Raw genomic sequence first — 19463 nt, 5'->3', positions numbered from 1 at the left:
TCAGACAGTTCTTAATGTTTCCCAGTGTCAAAGCATAACAGACCAGCAAGCATTTGTTTTTGGCTGCTAATGTGACCTAGAACATTTTAGGGTATCAGTCTATGTAGATCCAGCAGCTGGTATTGGTTTGCAGCCTGCTTGTGATGTTCCTTTTATTTTATCCTTGAAGTAAAGATGAAATGCTGAGATATTTCCCATGCAAATTATAGGACGATAGGTCTGCCACCTATATAAAATAGTAATTTATTTAGTGAAAAACTGCTGAATTTGAGCTCTATGCAACGTTATAGACACACACAGGTTTTGAGTACAGCTACTTTGTTTAGGCCATTATTGCTTAATATAGCTTTCCCCTAATAAATGCATTTCAAACCTACCTTTTTTATTAACTTTTATACGTGTGATGCTAAAATAACGGAGTATGACGATCTGAAACATTTAAGTGTGACAACAAAAAAAGAAAACTCACGAATCTGTACAGAGGCATACTTTTTAAAATAGTACTGTAGGTTTAACAATCATGTTTAAAAACATATAACCACAAAAATATTAATCAAATTTAAAAGGAATCTAAATTCCCTTTAAATTTGATCATCCTCTCAGCTTATTTTAACGAAGCGCTTAGATTTGACAACTTTTCGAACCGCATTTGAAAGCCTCATCACTGCGGGACACCCCACGTGTTACACGTTGCTCCACCTCCAAAACACTCACTTTACAGAGACTTTGGGAAAATGACCTGCATTAAAAAAAAAAAAGAAAAAGTAACAGCTTAGATTAATGTAATTTAAGTTAATTTTCCAGACTTTTATGGTGCTACAGGTATGTCCTTGCTCTAAATTAGCCCACGGTGTCCGGAGAATATTTACTCAAACTACAACACGTGGATTCATCGCTTTTTGGACATTTTCCGGATTCGACGGAGGAACTGAGGCAGCCGAGTGGTTTAAAACACTTCACGTCCAGCTCAAAGTCAACTGCTTGTAAGTAATGTTGTACTGTAGACTTTAAATAAATAGTTATGATTCGCATGCAGGAAACGCTGCAGGCTTTCTGCTTCTCTGCCTCTGCCACGCATGCGCCGTGTGACTAGGAAAGCTACTAGTAAAGTTCCCACAGCCTGCTGTTTGATATTGGAGTTACAAATGTCATATTTTGTTAAACTACCGCCACCTATTTTGAAACTATAACAAGGGAAAATGTTGGTGTTAGCAAAATTCAAATCGCTTTTATTAAATCGCTCTGGTATCTGCAGTTTGCAATTAAATGAATAATATAATTATTAGAAAAATACTTACCCCGTGGAAGTGAAAGTGACCCTTATAGACTTGGGTGTTTATGTGAATTTGACACATTAATAGAAACCACCGATGTTTCAGTCCAATAATTCATTGGTGTTTATTTCACTCTTATCAGTTTTTATCATAAAACTGTTGTCTTTAAATAGTTTGTTTCCTAAGCACGTTGCAGAACCATTTAGATTTAGTACTGGTGTGGTTTAAAAATGTTCTTGGTATAATATGGAGTGAGAAGTTGTTTCTCTTGTCTTATTACAGACAACATGGAGTATCTGCCGGATAAAAACTCCAGCTACAAAGACGTTGCCTACTGGGATGACAGGTACAGGACGGAGCAGCAATATGATTGGTTGGGCAATTTCTCCAGTTTTAAGCACCATCTGGAAAAAATCATCAAAAAAGAAGATTCCATCCTCATACTGGGTTGGTGTTTTTTTGTTCTATCCAGACCTGATAGCAATTCACCATAAAAATAGAATATAAGCACAAACCTGATGTTTTGTATGTTGCCACAGAGTCTGATGTGTGCATTCACTTTACAGTCAGTGACATTTTTAAGCATGGGTCAAACCTTTTGTACAAACATGTGGAATGGCAGAAAAGTTTTAGTGACAGAATTTGGAGCACCTTGTTCATTTTTGAGGTGCACCCTGGATAATTGATGGCCTCGGACTGTTTGTGCCCCTGCTTTGAGTTTGGGTGGCCGTGTCAGACGTCAAGGCTGCTTTCTCGCTCAGTCATTCCTGTCACCTATCCTCTGTCCGCTGTCAAATTAAAGATGAAATCCATGACACTCCGTGTCATTATGTCTGTCCCTTATCATTTATATGGTTTCACTTCCTGTCATTATGAACAAATATGGTCATAAAACCTTCCCAGCCATTGGTGTTGAATGTTTGCTGGTGTACTTTGATATTTAACATCCATAGGTTTCTAATACAACTGCATACCAAGTATTTCTGATAAAGTTAAATAGGGTAAAAAAAAAATCCAAACCATAATAAACAAGTTATTGTAAATCAATTATTTGCAAACTATTGTTGCTTTACTTGCTTTATCAATAAGCTAACAAGTAAAGATCAGAAATAGAGTAGGGGTAAACATGCATGGAAGTGTATCTTTTCAAATGAAAGCAATAAGATTGTTGACAGAAAGCCACAAGAACCTTTGTTTGCTACAATCCGTGTAGGGCACACACTCTGGAAGGAGGAGCTCTGCTGAAATCAAGCTTTTAGTCTTGCATGCCGAGGATGATCGATGAGGTGGAAAACTAACACTGCACATTTCCCTGAACACACCATCCCAGTGCCGTAATAGCTGACTGCTCGGCGCTACCCCTTTTACCAATCTGTTTGTATGTGAGACCATTTTGATGCAAACTGACGATAGTTGTGCACTTGTCTTTGGAGGTAACTAATGCTAACAAAAGAAGACAACTATTCGTAGAACAACTTAGTTTGGGGATTGTTTTTGTGAATGGGTGAATGCAGTGAAAATGATGCAAATAGAAAGCTCCTAGCAATGCATTGTTATATAGGTTTGATCACAGTACGTAAAAATTTTAAAACAATGTTAACTGTCACCTCAGAAGAGGATTTTTGCAAAGTTCAACACATTTTAGTGTCACTGCAAAATTTCAACAACCCTGGCTTTACTTTACTACTATTGACATTACAGCAAGTTTCCACAAGGTGTCACTGTTGCATTAACATAAATTTGATTCCGTTGCACAATTCCATACATGCCTGTTCTGCATGGTACTGCTTTTCTGTAAAGAGAAACTACATTTTATTACGGCATTATGCTTGGCTTATACTTAAGTCACTTATTCCTGGATTGATATGTTTTAATATGTGATCACAACAAAGTGCAGAGATGTGCTGTTGATAAAGATGTTGCTTAAGTTGTTTTTTCCCCTTTTTCCCCATACCCCTTTTTCTGAGTACTTATACTCAGACATTGAAAATGGTAAAATGGCATTAGGATAACTTCTTTTATAACCGAACTTAGCTATTTCTCTAATGTAGGCCTTGCTTCTGTATGGTTTGGACCGTTTCATTGGGGAGAGATGGGGGGGAGGTTGAGGTGTGTGTGTGTTGAATCTGTGTCAGGAAATCACAGGAGGTCTCTGTTAGGTGTTTGAGAGCTGGAGGGGATGATGAGGTCAGTCAAAAGCTCTATGCCTGTTTTGGACTGGTTTTCTTTACGATCACCTACATTGTTTTCTAGATTTGGTCTTAACTAGTTTTATTTGTGTGTTTAATCAGCAAGGTATAATACAGATAAACGTTTAGGAATATACAGTTTCTTTCTTTAGTTTTTTAGTACCCTGGCATGCCAACGACAGAGCGAGCTAAGACTATAGAGGCTTGTATGCTAGATTGCTTCTCTTGCTTTCCTCCTGCAGTCAGGGTTCCTAAGGAGTCTGAAAAATGCTGGAATTTATTTACAATATCTTCCAGGTTATGGCAAAATATAGGTATTTCCCCGTTCTATTTGGGGAAATATTTCCTTCCTGTAGGGAGGAAATATTTCCTTATTTCCTCCCTACAGTACTTTCTTCCCTTTGTACTCCTTCCTCATTTTTCATGTATCTTCTTACGTCCTGTCCTACATCTTTCTTCTTACCTTGTGCTCCCGTTGCTTCTTTACCTCCTTCCTGTTCTCTCCCTTCAGAATTTCTTCCCTTATGTTCCTTTGATTTTTCAGAGACAGTAAAAGGACTGAGAAGTCCTGTATACTACACTACACTGCACCAGGCAGTTAGGTTGACTATTTTCTAAATGCTGTATTAAATTGAAGAGCCTCCCAAACAAAAAATCTTGCTTTCTTGTGAGCAGTTTGTGCTTTTTAACAACTGACAGCTCAGATGGCATACCATAAAGGTTTTATGTAATTGGTCCTCTTGGCTGGAGGACGCCTGAGGGAGGGGGTGAAAGGTCATGCCCTCGTCAAACAGTAAGCGGAAACCCCACCAAGTTCTGGTAGACAGAACTACCGTTGAGTTCAGCATCTGCATCAGCATGAAGATTTCAGAGAGATTGCATATTTTATAGAAACCAAGCACTTTTCAGAGGTTGGCAGCCACAAATCTCACCAGCTACATTCATTTGTCATATTTGCGTTGTCCTACGCAGAGAGGAAGCAGGTACAGTTTCCAGATGTTTTACTGTACTGAGATGACGCAGAGGAAGGAAAAACAAGGGAAAATACTTGATGAAGTTTTGCTGAGTCAATGAGGAAATCATGCAACTAATCCTGTGCGGATTTGGGATTGTCAGCTCTGAGACGGAAGTCATTCCTGTTAAGAAAATCTGACAGAGAGGGGGAGAGCTACAAGGGAGCAATGTAAAGTTAAGGAGAGTTCTGGAAGGTTTTGCTGCTGCCAGTGTCAAAACATGAGGATTTTAAATCCCTTTCTCAGTGTAGTTTTTTTGTTGCTAGATTGCTTTTACTCCATCATAATAGTTTTGTGTGTAAGCTCCACACGTTACATGTCTTTCACCATCATTTTTAAATTAAGATTGCTTTACCCACAGTTTTCACTGTTCACCTTTTTAGTTACCCGCTTCAGCAACTTGTCATGATCTCACATTCAACTGTAACCCATCAATGCCCTGTCTTAGAATCAACTAGAACAATACGGGTTTTTGAATTTACAAGAGTTTATACAGTTTAGAGAATAATAAGGGCCCCACAACTGAATTGTGTTGTTAAAAATGAACAGTTCTCAACATTTTATTAAATATTAAGGAAATGACTTTAGAGTTTAAAGTCAGAGGTATCATTAAAGTTGACTCTCTCTGACAGGGTAGGTCCAAAGATCCACTTCCTCTCAAATACAACCTACTGCTCATCTCTTTTGCACCAACTTATTCAATTTAGACAAAAAATGGCGCAAGAAATGAACCCATGTCTTTTTCTATGGAAGTGTGCAAAATGAGAAAAGACTAATGACACCCTAGAGTAGAAATTTTCTGTCCGGGCAAACTTGGTAAACTAGCTTTTTATTCATTATTGCTATCCAGTGGACAAAAGACCCCACATAATAGTTCAAAGGACTTGAATGAAAATTGGAAAAGCGGACGGGTATTTCTGGCACTGTGATAAACTGGGTCTGATTCTATATGGCAAACAGTATTACTATGTGCTATTTAGCATTTGGAACAGTAAGCTAACAAAAAATATTTGTGCTCCCACAAGCACAAATATCAGGCCACTTTCATTCAATGTCTATATGCCTCAGTATCTATACACCTCTCCAGGACCATCAGGAGTATATGTAAATATAATCTATATTCAATCTGTTTGGCTTCTTATTAACATAACTTTAAAATGTAGGGCTGGTATGATGAAACATTTGTGTGTGTACGGTCAAGAAAATGTCAAGAGACACCAGATCCAATAATGCAGATGCGTTAAAGGTTTGGTTCAATGCTACATGTGCTAGCTAAGCACATTAAATAAAGCTTCTGAGAACAGTTATATAAAAGAAACATTTTCAATTATATTCTAGTTAGCTGTGATGTATATGTATGTTTACAGGATTACATGGTGGTGGGATCTGGGTTTTAATTAAAATACATTAAAGCCAATTTTATTTTTTCCATCTTAAAAAGGCTTATCTTGATGATTTACCTGTTCTCACTTTGTATGTTGTCCTTTTCTCATCGTAGGCGGTCCTCAGCATTACCAGCATTTACAATTAGAGCGAACAAACAGGCCCCTTTGTTTCATTTACATAAGGGTGCGTTCTTTAAATGCAGTATTGATTTTGTAATCCTTCATCTTTCAACTGGGTGGTAAACTCATTCATAATAGCATATCTTGCACAGAAGGTCCGCTGCCTACTCAAGACACCCACTTCATTCTCTGACATTTAGTCAGCGCTGTTTATGCTTCAGAAAGATTTAGTTAAATTTTTGGTCTGAAAACGTAATAAAAATCCTCTAATTATGAAACAGAGCTGCAGGGTTTTTGTTCTGTGCAGATTTTTCTTTCTTTCTTTCTGTCCTGGGTGCATGCACAGCTGAAGGTCTGGAGAGGTGTGTGTCACACCATCGCATCAAGAAGTCCCTGGCCGTCCATCTGACTAGTGCCTACGCTGCTATTATTACAAAGAATTAACAGCGATCGCCTCATAGATGGCCCACTTCCTTCTTGCTGTGTTTATGGCCTGCCCTGAGCTACTGCTACTGATGTAATGACCCCGTGTTTCCCAGTGGTCAGCGCTCATGTTTGTTACCCATGACGATGGACGATGATGTAATGGCACTTTGATCCTGATGCATGTGTGGTTGTATTCTACGAGCATCTGAGGTCAGCACACCTGGTACAAGGCGTGCATGACGTACAGTCTCCGCAGTTAGGTCCAGAACTGCATTAGAAGGTTAAATAGGCAAATAAAATATGTGTGGTAGCTTTATAGCTTCAGGTTTAGCGCTGTGCAATAGGTTGGCAGACCTTCAGGATGACCTCTGAGGCATACAGCGGTCCGTCGGTCGGATGCTGCTGCTGAGGAACTGAGGGGAATCTTGGTTTTGTTTTTTATTTTTATCCAGAATTTAGTTTCTGCCAATATATTGTCAGTGTTCTTGTAATGGTTTGAATAAAAGACAGAAACATTGAACCACTTTTTAAAAGTGTTCATATTAATTATTAAAGTTTCTTTGTGCTAGGTTGTTTTGCCAACTCCAGCTACCCTTTGCTGAACGAATAAACAAATCCATTACTGCATTAATGAATAAAGGTTTTTTGTTGATCTTTCAACTGCATCGCATCACAATCTTCAGCATATAATGACTGCTTAATGTGAGACGTTCCATTAAAAGCAGGTAGGTGGGCTGTGACGTCTTCTGTTAGACACATTAGTTTAGATATTTTGAGACACAAGCATTTGTACATAAATGTGTGGTTTTAATCCAATCTAGAAAGTAAACTGCAAATTCACTCAATTTTACATGAAAACTGAAAGTTATTGGTTTAGTTCCAGCCTCTACTGCTGTTACATGCTGCAGTGGAAGGATTAAGTGCCCTTTGAGCAAGGCACTTAATCCTAAATGGCAGACTTTAATATATTTTAATGGGATTTAAACGATAAGAAAAAATAGGGATAACCAGCACTCCAAAAATATTCTTAGGGTTAATTAGGAAAGTCTTATTATCTGATAATAATTTTGTAAAATGTAACAAACATTCTAACTTATTCAAGGAACCTTTTTTAATTGCTGTGGCATAATCATAAACATGTCATTCATAATTGAAAACTATGAATTGTGGCTGTATTAATAATTTTGCAAAGAGGAGTTAGGCTGAAGTACCTCAGCTGCTATTTTTGTTTTGCAAAATAAGATTCATAAATGTTATTTACATATCTGGCAGCAGGATTTTTGTTATACGATAAGTCAATGAGAAAGAAATTAATGTAGGACATCTTTATGCAAGCTGAAGAGCTGTAAAATAATGCTTTTTAAAAAGTGTGATCAACAGATTAATTTGAGACCTTGCTGTAAAAACTATAATATTTCTATTTTTTAATTAATTAAAAGCTCTTTGCTTGATAGGATGCATCTCTTTTGCCTCAAAAAGACTTAATGGCCTACATATAAATTAATTTTACCCTGTGGCATTATAAATGTACCCACACACACACACACACACACACACACACATGCACGCTTTCCCACTCACACACAACACGAAGGAACAAAATGCTGATGGCATGGAAAATCACTGGGGTTTGAAGTTGTGGCAGACGTCATAGATATCAGATCTGTGAAACGTCCGTGAAACATTTGGTTTTTTGTGATTAGCATAATGTTTTCACCTGTATTCCTATGTATGTACAAAAACACACACACACACACACACACACACACACACACACATATATAAATATATATATAAATATTGCAAGTTGAATGATATAACAGACATACAGTTTGGCTCGTTCACATTTGCCCTTCCTTTTATTGATTGCAGCTCTTCCTTTCCTGTGGTGACAGGAGTCAGAGCATGTTGGCATGAATCTGATCCACTACTTCTGGACTGTACCAGCTCTTTCTGCTCATTTTTTTTCATGGTAAAATTTAGGGCATATTTTATTTAAGTGTAAGTAATAGTTACCTGATTCTGTGATGAAAGTGCTTCTTAGATGCCCTTTCCGTCTGTAATTAACTTAATAGTTTGTTTTCATTATTCTGTCACTCTTTATACACTCAGTGGAAAAGTAAACAGAAATGTATTCAAGTATTCTTGTCTGTCCTATGGAACACAAAAATCCCTGTTTGGTAAATGCCTGTCTTTTAAAGTCAGAGTTTGTGGCGTTAAAAGTTTCTGACAATAATATTTTTGCTGTATATTGGTAGTATTTCAAAAAGTGATGAATATAGAACCAACTAGTTTTCTTGGGTTTGTCAATTTATAAAACATAAGCAGGAATAGAAAGTTATATTTTGCAATAAAATCACTTATAAACAGACCATGTTTAGGGCATTTTGAAGAAGACCGTGTTGTACCCGTTGTGGAATCTGCTCTTGTCTGACGGTCATGTCTCCAGTGGGGTTTGGAGGAGCTTGAATGCCCCGGTAGCTGGATTTGGACATTAGTCTGTCGATTGTTTTTCTCCATATCAGTGATGTTTGCTTTTTGCTTGATGTCATCTCAGGAGAGTAATTAATTCTTTATCCCTCCACCTCTTTCTCCTTCCTTTGAAGCCTGCCTGCCAAATAAATATCTGCGCCAAATTACACAGATTCTTGTGTAGCTTTTACATCTGCCCTCTGTACTTAAAAAAGGGCTAAAATAACTGAGAACTCAGAGAAATTTAAGTTTGGAGAAGTGTGGAATTGTGACAGGAATAGGAACCATGTGACTTGCTTGTTGACAAAGACCAGCATTGATGAACTAACATGTTTTTTCTTAGGGCCTAACCCTAACCCTAAAGGGAATACAGTTAACATTGTAGCTACATTGTGAATGAAGACAGTAAGTGTAGTTTTGCCTGCAGTATCCTGCGGCCTCTTCCTGGGGAAAATCACACAATCAAGAACACCTTCATGCGTATATGTTTACTGTCTGTGCACAGAAAGGTCTGCACACCACTGCAGTGCCTTGTAGGTATAACGGCTGAAACATCCGCAGCAGTTACTGTACAAAACTGGCAAGAGATGTGTGAATGAGCGACGGTTTAAGTAGATGAATGGCTGCAGGCTGGAATGAATGAATGAATGAACGAGGAAGGGCGGTTTGATGGAATCAAATTCACTCATCCTTTTCCTCCTCTCTCATCTCCTTTTTGGGTCCTCATTGGTTGCCTGCAGCGTTCAGGGAGCCCTCTCTATGCAGCAGTCAGTAAGTCAGTAGGGGCAACCCTCCCTCCAATCAGCCCTTCCCGTCGTTTTGCTGCTGTAAGGAGTGGTGCTGTTTATGAATGAGTGTTGCAGCCGCAGAATGTGAATTAACAAAGGGAGGGAGTGAGCAGCAGATAGTGTTGCATGCTGAATGAAATGCAGCATAAAAAGAGAAAGACGGCAAAAAAAAAAAAAGTCAGAAAGATTCTGAATGAAAATATAGCAGGCGGGGAGCAGGGATGTGGTGTGTTGCTGCTGGTAGAAATTAGTACATTTTGGAGCGATGGATTCTCTTTAGTCGCGGCACACTAAGATGTCACTCCACTGTGCAGGCGTGTGCATGCATGTGGGGGGTATGTGTGTGTGTGTGGAATAATGCCTTCTCTCATAGGTATGCAGATCAGGTAGAGTACTGGGAAAGTGGATGCACAGAAAGGGGCCTGTGAGCCAATGGGAACCTCCACCACCTAATCAGCACATACACAGTACCCTCAGCCCTCTCTGCAAGCTGCTGCTCCGTGCTTTGAATAATAACGGGGTTACCCGGGCAACCAGGCAAGTGTGATCGATGGTCCTGGCTCTGATAAACAGAGCACAGAGGGGTTGTGCTATTGTGTGTGTGTGTTATTTTTGTGTCACAAGGATTCTGTTGTTGCAGAGGGATTTTCTTTGTTTCTAGTAAAAGTAGAAGACGTAAAACCTCTTCCAACTTGTGGTTGTATGTGTGTATTAAATTTTTAATGATGTTGAATGTCCTTGATGAGGTGTGTAGACTAGAGCATGTGTGCGGTCACCCCCACACCTCCCATGAGTGGGGTGAACACACTATTCTGACTCATTCACTACGCCACTTGTAGCTAAAAGACTCCACGGCTGTTACTCACACTCGAGAGCGCAAATCATGCAGGAAATCACTGGGTATGACGGATAATCTGAGTAGATTAAATGACCGTAAAATAGTTTTGTTATGGGCTAATGCAGCATATTAAAGAAAATGCTGGGAAACTGGTGGAGGATTGAAGATAGGATGGTTGATATTGAGGGTTATAAGAGAAAAGGGAAGTTCTTCTCTATTTAATGTCACATATAACTGTCCACATTTATGGGCAGCCATGGTAGGGATGAGTAAAAACCTAAGAGTCAGTAAAATAATCTTATACTAAAGTTCCGACTTTAGTATAAATTATAAGATGCTCGTCCTATTTCTCCTCTCTCACCACTAACGTTAATAAAAGAATACCTTTCATATAAGGCAGGTGACTCTTATTTACAGCTAGACTAACCCAAGGTTAGAAGAAAACTGAAGTAATCTTGAACCATAGACGTAGGTTTGATTTGGAGTATTATTGTATCTTTACCTTAAATCTGTGGTTTTACTCAACTTTGCAAAAACAAAGTTCTTTCTGGCCATTTCAAATTTAAAAAGAACTCATGGGATGTATCTCATGCATATCTGTGTTGTAACAACAAACTCTCCAAATCTCTGGCCAATCACACTATAATTATTAGGCAATCCACAGGAAGAAAGTTCTTCCAAGAAAATGTATCAAGAATAGACTGCAAGAGCTCCCAAGCCTGGGCCTTCAAGAAGAGATTGTTGTGGTTTTGTTCCAGCAACCCTGGGATAAACAACAAAGTATTCAAAGTAATTATCAGGTTTTAGTTTTTGTGTTTTGCAATTTTGATGTTCTTCTTTTTCTCAGTAGATGGTTGCGTTCATATTCAGCAACAGATTTTTAAATCTGTTCCCTTTTTGTTTAGACAACTGCTTGATTTTTATAGTTTCTGCACATTTTATTTCCCTCTGTTTCTGAGTTTGTCCACCAGTTGGGTGTGGTTTGTACACCGTTCACATCATCTGGGCCATACACTGGACTCTTCAATCAAATCTGCTGGCTAGAACAGCTAAGTCATGTGACTGAAGTAAACACAAGAGTTTTTTGGGGGAAGAAATATAAAAATTAATGGCAAAATAATGAACAAATGAAGTGATAGAATACAATGAACGTTTTGGGTTGTGAGGGTGAGCCCCTTACTTTAATAATGACTGATGATGCAGTAAGACCAAATTAATTTAGGTAGCAATTATGGTCATGTTGATTATTGTTAAACTGCTAAAATATTGTCAAACTTTCTTACTTAAATATCTTGGCTGTCTTAATCTCCCCATTTGCTGCATTCAGGGCCCAAAGTCATTTACACATCAGTCCACTATTGACACAATGTTTTATTTTCAATGGGCTGTTTTTTGCCTTATATGAGCATTTTGTTAGCTGTAAACAGACTGACGGACTGTATTCCAGTCATTATGGATTCCTGCATCCACTTAAGATTTTCCTGGGAAGACAGGGGCATGTTTATCAGAGTTTTTGCAAACATTTACTCCTGCCTTTTTGTGCCCTTCTGTCAAGCAGCTTATACTACAGAATGAAGCAAAATATCTACTCTTTCAGTTATTTCTTACCACCATATTTTTGAAGCATTAGAAATCTTTTGAAATGTGAAATCTTATTTGTTGAAAATATACAAGATAATGACTCCAATACCTTGCCTTTCATTTTTTGTTATTGTTACATTTTGTGTTAGGATTAGCATGGTCATAGCCTTTCTACATAATTTGGCTCGATTCTCATCTCCCTTCAGTGATCTGTCTGGGATTTCTCCCATTGAACTCAATTTCTTTGGATGAATTTCAACTGGGCCGCTCAATGCTGGTATTCGGAGATCAAGCATTTCTTTTCCATGTTTAATGTAAAGCGTGTTACTTTCACTGACTCCTTACAAGAGTTACCAGGGTGAACTTGTTTGGCTTGACAGCTTACCTCTTTGAGAAAATATTAAAATGGCTTAGTTTGAAAGTAAGGACTGAACTTTAATTTTTAATTTTAAAATAGATCCTTCTGCAGGTTTGTTAGCAGCACCAGCCAGTTTTAAAGACATTTGTTAAATTTTAAAGTTGCAGCTGACAGAGAGCTCTTGATGTTTAATGCTGTGGTTGAGTTGGTTAGTTCTGGTTGGTTTAGTCTCATTTTTTTATTATAGCCATTATTGAACGGAATTGAACAAACTTTTTATTGCCATAAAAAATGTAATTTATGATTTAATTTTTTTATTTTATTTTTAAACTTAATTTCTGGTGGCAAGTGGGCAAAAGGTGACTACATCCTAGATGGGTTGGCAATTCTTTAGAGTCTAAAAATTATACCGTTCTTCTAAAGATTATGTGTGTCACTCAGTTAGAAAAAAGTTTGTCTTAACCAATATATGAATCTATTTTGAAGTGATGTGATGTAGTTATTGAAAAATGCTGAATTTAAATGACAAGATGACAATCATTAGACATTGTACAAAGCACTGTTCACACTGATGATCATTAAGGACAATCAGAATTCAAAAGTTTTCTAAATTAATCAATCAAATTTTATTTGTATAGCACCTTTTAGCAACAAGACATTTGAAAGTGCTTTGACAATAAAGATTTATCTTATCTTATCTCTTTACATCATAAAAACACAAAATTACAAAATCATAGAACACACAGTCAACAACTACATTTTAAACATCATATTATGGATTAATGTTTCAGGATTAGGTTTCAAAAGCAGCTCTAAACAGCTGAGATTTTAGTCTAGATTTAATGGAACTCAGTGTTTCAGCTGTTTTGCCGTTTTCTGGAAGTTTGTTTCAGAGTTGTGGTGCATTGAAGCTGAATGCTGCTTCTCCATGTTTGGTTCTGGTTCTGGGAATGCAGAGCAGACCAGAACCTGAGAGGTCTGGAGGATTAATACAACGGCAGCAGATCTTTAATGTATTATGGTGCTAAGCCGTTCAGTGATTTATAAACTAACAACAGTATTTTAAAGTCAATTCTTTGAGCTACAAGGAGCCAGTGTAATGACTTTAAAACTGGTGTGATGTGCTCTAACTTCCTGGTTTTAGTGAGAACGTGAGCAGCAGCATTCTGGATCAGCTGCCTGATTTTTTTTTAGGTACACCTGTGAAGACACTGTTGCAGTAATCGATGCAACTAAAGATAAACGCATGGATGAATTTCTCTAGATCTTGCTGAGACATTAGTCCTCTAATCTTAGAAATGTTCTTCAGGTGATAGAAGGTCGACTTTGTTACTGTCTTTATGTGACTCTGAAGGTTCAGGTCAGAGTCTATCACTACTCCCAGGTTTCGGACCTGATCGCTAGGTTTTAGTTGTAATAACTGAAGCTGTGCATTGACTCTAGATCGTTCCTCTTTAGGTCCAAAAATAATAACTTCAGTTTTGTTTCTGTTCCGCTGGAGAAAGTTTTGGCACATCCACACATTTATCTGTTCTAAGCATCTGTTAAATTAAATGGATACGTCAACAAAAACATGCTAAGTTTAATTTAATGGAGGGAATAAATGTTTGAAACCATCATGACAGCAGCCAGCACTGTATTGTTGATGATAGCAAGCAAGTAAGAATTTAATTGCAGACGGTCTCTAAGCTCCAACTAGCAGCAAGCAAACCTAACAATCTAATTTCAGTCCCAGCTCAGCTCAAGTGCCTGCAGATGTTTGCTGAAGTGTTACTGGATGTCGGTGTGTAGGGGTGTGTGTGTGTGTGTGTGTGTGTTGATGTGAATTCAAACACAGAGTCCCTTCTGGCACGTGATTTACTAATGTTGCTGGCACAATATTCTACATCCGACAGCTTAGGCATGGTTTCTGTGAGTAAGTCCACTAACCGATTATGTGCTGGTGTTATGGTTTCAGCACCAAGGTGGAGCTAATCTGGACAAGTATTTCTGATCTTATTCATATGATCCCTTCTCATCCGGACTCACATTACCTTTTCTCTTTCCTCCCTCTCCTTTCTCTTTTCCATCTCCTCCCTTCCTCTGTGGCCCCTCTCTCTGCTCAGCCCTCTCCAGCAGAGAGCGGTGGTAGGAAGAAGTGTGGCTGCAACAGAATTACTTCTCACAAGCTGATCTTCCAACCTGGAGCATTGTGTTGACCTCAGAGAAGGGTCATCTGACTGAATTCAGACTCAAATTGAAAACTAAAAGCCATTTTCCTTGTGAAAACCGCTATATGTTGTTTCACAAAATCTAATTGGCCTGACTATGGACACAGAAATCATGTAAAATCTACAGTGAGAATAACAATTAATGATATTTGATGTAAATATGGACATAGAAGAGGAAGATGTATTTCAAGGGATGACTGACTGAACGCGTCTTAAATAAACAGTAGAAAAATTATATCCACTTCAGTCGACATCAGCTCCAGCTTCTCATTTTATCCTGAGCAAGCAAGAAAAGGCATGTCTTTGTGCTGATGGAAGGCAGGCGTCTGTGTGTGAGACATCAGCTGCGTCATCCCTCTATTATCCCTGAGCTATGGGCAGGGAAAGCCCTATCAGCTAGGTAATAGCAGTGTGAGTGCGTCATCGATGTCCCAATCCATCTAGTTATCTCCGGTGATGCGCTCTTGCCTCAAGCCTTGTCTGATAAAGGTGATTTATACGCTTCCATAACCTGTGACAGAATTTAGTCTTAAGAACCTCTGCATGACTTCTGATCATGTGCAGTAGCAGCTGTTGTGTCATGACGTGTTAAATTGTTTGTCATGTGGTATAAATTTTCTCAATTCAAGTGTGTGCTCTCTCTTTTTTAAGCAAACATAAGGCAACAATGCACGCCTCATCTGCGTGTTGCATTTGTTGTCCCTTAATCAAGAAATACTTTTTTTCCTAGCATATTTCTTTTGCTTTTAAGTATAACTTGTAATTAGGATTGTCTGTATTAAAACAACTAAAACGATTTTAGGTTTTTGCAGTTTTTTAAGAAGGTTCCCAGGCCACAACATTGACCATTTTGACTGGTTTTAGTTGTATACAGATTATCACCTCTTTATCTTCTAAAATATTTTCATTGTGCATTGACCCTCTACTGTTTCACATTTTATATCCACTTATAAATGTGGATACAAACACATTTATATCCATGTATTTTATCTATGTGAAAATACAAAGATTTTCACATACATATAAAATTATTTGGGGTGTGGGGAGTCAGAGGCATTTACCTCATTAAACAGTGTTAAAATACCAGCTTGTTTGCATTTATTTTTTACATTTTTTGGGCCCACATGTTTTGCCTTCAGTTATTTCCACTCTTTGAGACCTAATTTCCAAGGACAAAGGACAAAAGTCTCTAAGATAAATGCAGTCAAAATTTATTAGAAGGGCCGGTCAAAGCTAAATAGATTATGATGAATAGACTCTCAGTATCAAATTTGTACCTTTTTGTCATTGGAGGAGTCAGTAGCATCCTTTGGACCATTGCATTACCAAGAACTTGTATCTCTAGGTTTTTCTACATAAGTGGCCTTCCATTGTTTTCATGTTATATTTATTATGCACATGTTTATGATTTTTCAGTTTGTCAGCTGCTGTTTAATATGTAGCATAAAGTCGGAGTCCTCAGGTTGACTTAGTGTCTTTTCTCTCTGAAACAGACTTTCGGTATCTTTCACTCACATTTTTCATGGTTCTATCTTCCACTTATTCCTCTAGGTGCCCTCCTCATCCTCTCTCAGCCTGTTATTGCAGCTCATCTTTAAATACTATATTTGCTTAATGGTTGGGTGTATGTTGAGTATGTTTGTCTGTCTGTCCAATAGGATCTTTTTTAGAACAGAGCTGGCTGTCTGTGGTGTGGCCCCTAGCACTCTTACATAATGATGCTTGTAATGCTGCAGGCACAGAATCCTGCACCTCCACTTCTGAATCTTAAACTCGTTCCTCTGTTTTTTTTTGTCTTGTCTTTTATGAGGCTTCATAAAATCTTGTCTTACTTCAGTGCATTTATGAATTTTCTAATATTTGTTAACACTTTACATGCTAAATTTCTAATTATTTACCAATCTTCAAGTGTCCTTCATTCTACTTTGTTCAGTCTTCAGTGCGCGCTTTCTTTGCTTAGTCACTGTATCTTTTCTCTCCATCTCGCACTGCTGATATGACATGCAGAACAGAGATAGTTTAGTTTGGTTGTGATTTTCTTATGTAACTCTCCATTTGCCTTTGCAGTTTCCTTTGTCTTCAGTGCAGATAGACATACCTTTGCACAAATGAACAAGTCTTGAAATTATGATAAAATGCTTAATCATTTTAAAACAGTAATACAATGTAGTGTTTATATTTCGGAAGTGTTGAGTTAGTAGTGTTGCTGTGACTTGCTCATGCATGTTTGAGAAATCCTTTAATCTCTATTGGCAGACATTCAGGGGTGCTTTAATGCCCCCTCACTCAAAGCACCACCTTTTTACCCAAAGCTCCGCCTTGGAGCTGCAGCCCCAGCCAAACTTCTGCCCTGCAGATTACCCACCCCTTTCGCCTCCCCCGCACATCTCCACCAGATTAGTGGCAGCAGCAATTAACAAACAGCTGGTGGAACTGAGTCTGCTGAGCTTATTATACAAACTACAGAGCTCCTAAAAACGGCTGTAAATGCCATCAATGGACAACATGGAGAAACGTTGTGATGATGTGCTTTTCCAGAGCATAAAGAAAAGATTTAAAAATTACCAATGACTCATCTGTTTCCTTGGCTGCTTACCTGTTGGAATTTTTTTTTCTTGTTTTTAAGTGATCTAACAAAAAACAAGAATATGTGACAGTGTTACAACAAATATTCACATCAAAAAGCTTTGATTGTTTATATTTAGTGAAGGAACTGATTACATGAACAATTAACTCATTGTGAGCATGTTCTCTGTGTATTAGGAAGGTAAATGTTGCCTGCTAGGGGTGGTCACAGGCAATCTCGATGTTTTTCTTAAATTCAAATTCAACAATACTTCATCGATCCCGAAGGGAAATTAAATGTTGTTGTAAGTCATACTGATTAAAAAATCTTCAGTAAGTCATAGCAGGTATTATTGCTATTTCGACATCTTTTACTTGACCAGCAAGTGAAATGCTGGCAGGGTTCAACAAGTGAGGTATTTCCTGTTTGGCAGTCGATTATAGACATCGGTGATGTCAGCGGAATCCCCGGCGCTACTATAAATTCAGTTTGATCGGTCGTTTTCAGGGAGCGAGGCCCAATGGCATCAAATTATCTTGTAGGCCAGATGCAGTTGTATTTATGGCCAAATTTGGTTGGCCTGATCAGGTTTAGGGAATTCAAACAAAAATACTCCAGTTATATTACTGCTCTTTCAGGATGAGATACTTTTAACACAGAAGGTATTTGTCTTCAATTATGATTGTGTATAGATTGCGATCTCAAAAGTGGTTTTACAAGTCTTAAATTGACCTAAACTTGCACAAAACTGTGCGTATAAACTTTTTATTTTGGAGATGAAAGGAAGAGATATGACTTCTCCAGATCATGGGAGGAATCTGATTATCTGTGGTGTTCTCATTATTCTGTTCAAGAAAGAGGAAAAATAGAGCAAGAAGAAAGATTTTGAGATAGAAAAGTACTGAGCTTCAGATTTTCACAAATCCCACATATGGGAGTCCTTCCAGACCTCATGTTCCTCTGCTGATTAAATCCAACACACACATACACATACACACGCAATCTCCACCAGAACACACACACTCACAATATACAGAAATTTAAACTGCACCCCCTCTTAAACTGTACTGCTAGCGCTGAATTATGACAGAAGCTGTCATGTTGTGTTTCAGGTGGTGCAAACTTGAGCTCAGTAGGCTTCCCGAAGCCCTCTAACAAGACATAGCTTTTAGTTTAGATGTCTGAGCCCTGCTTGCCTTCTGTGCATTATGCTTGGATGATGAATGTGTTCTCTGTCATTGTGTGCTGCCTCTGAGGCTTCATAAAAGCCAATATGTGCCAGGGCCATGACTATTTGATGATCAGAGAATCTGTAAATCTCTCTGATTTTCACACAGTGTGTATTTACAATGATCGAATACAGACTCAGGTCTTATCTTATTTTCCTAAAACAGCTTTCTGACTTTGGCCCCTGACTCCGTCTACCCTTTGACTGTCCTCTGCCTCCTGTTGCTCCTCATGACGCGGCACTGCTCCTCTCATGCTTTACACCTCTCTTCTTCCTCGCCTGCTCTGCATTTCTGATTTCAAGTCTGTTTCTACGCTCGTCTAAACGCATTTGCCTTTCTGCCTTTACCCTTGGCTCGCAGTCGTTTCCCTCCTCATCCCCAGCGCTTCTCCTCTCCTCGGGATCCTGTATCCTAGGTTACATAATGTGTATTAGCGAGATGTAGGGGGGGGAGCAACGGTGAAGGCAAGGAAGTGAAATGGGTTGAAGAAGGGAAGAAGATGCGGTGTTTGTCTCTTGACAAATGAGATTTTCAGACTTCATTTTCTTGGTAAATGGTCAGGGGTTGCTGTTTGTGTGTCTGTGGATGTTAATTTACTTACTTCCTTCTTTAGGATTGGTATCCTTTTTCTTTCCTCTCTAAATCGCTTCTCTTTCTTAGCTCTGCATGTCATATTTTTAAGAGGATGAAGTCTTTTCTGCTAGACTAGCTCATTTTTTTATTTTCAGGAGTTGACATCTGGGTTGGCTGTCCACTCCTCTTTTCCTCTTCCCCCTCTTTCTCTCACTCTTTCTCATCCCCTGCTCGTCTCAATCATGATTACACTTTGCCTCGCTGACCTGCAATTATGTAACTACACTTTGGCAGCAGACTTCACCCTCGCCTAGCGCTGCATTGTCCCATCTTTCAGAGCACTCACTCCTCTCCATCTCTGCCTCCCACTCTTCTCTCTCAGGACCATTTTTTCAGGTCTTAATCTTGTCCGCAATTTATTTCCCAGCAATAGGTTGACAT

The 19463-nt window shown here is 38.5% G+C and overlaps 1 protein-coding gene across 1 annotated transcript in view; it reads left to right on the top strand.

Annotated features, from left to right (window-relative positions):
- Positions 1-685: 685 nt before the first annotated feature.
- ece2a (endothelin converting enzyme 2a) overlaps positions 686-19463 on the top strand; it is a 73998-nt gene continuing 55220 nt past the window's right edge. Inside the window, exons 1-2 of the mRNA XM_028021830.1 lie at positions 686-983; positions 1557-1721. Coding sequence (XP_027877631.1) covers positions 1562-1721 — 160 coding nt within the window. The 5' untranslated portion in view covers positions 686-983; positions 1557-1561. The remainder of the gene's footprint in view (positions 984-1556; positions 1722-19463) is intronic.

The sequence above is a fragment of the Xiphophorus couchianus genome, chromosome 6 (genome assembly GCF_001444195.1).
Source record: "Xiphophorus couchianus chromosome 6, X_couchianus-1.0, whole genome shotgun sequence".
In the NCBI taxonomy this organism is placed as follows: Eukaryota; Metazoa; Chordata; class Actinopteri; order Cyprinodontiformes; family Poeciliidae; genus Xiphophorus; species Xiphophorus couchianus.
The sequence above is the reverse complement of the archived record's forward strand: the minus strand, read 5'-3'. Positions and strand labels throughout refer to the sequence as shown.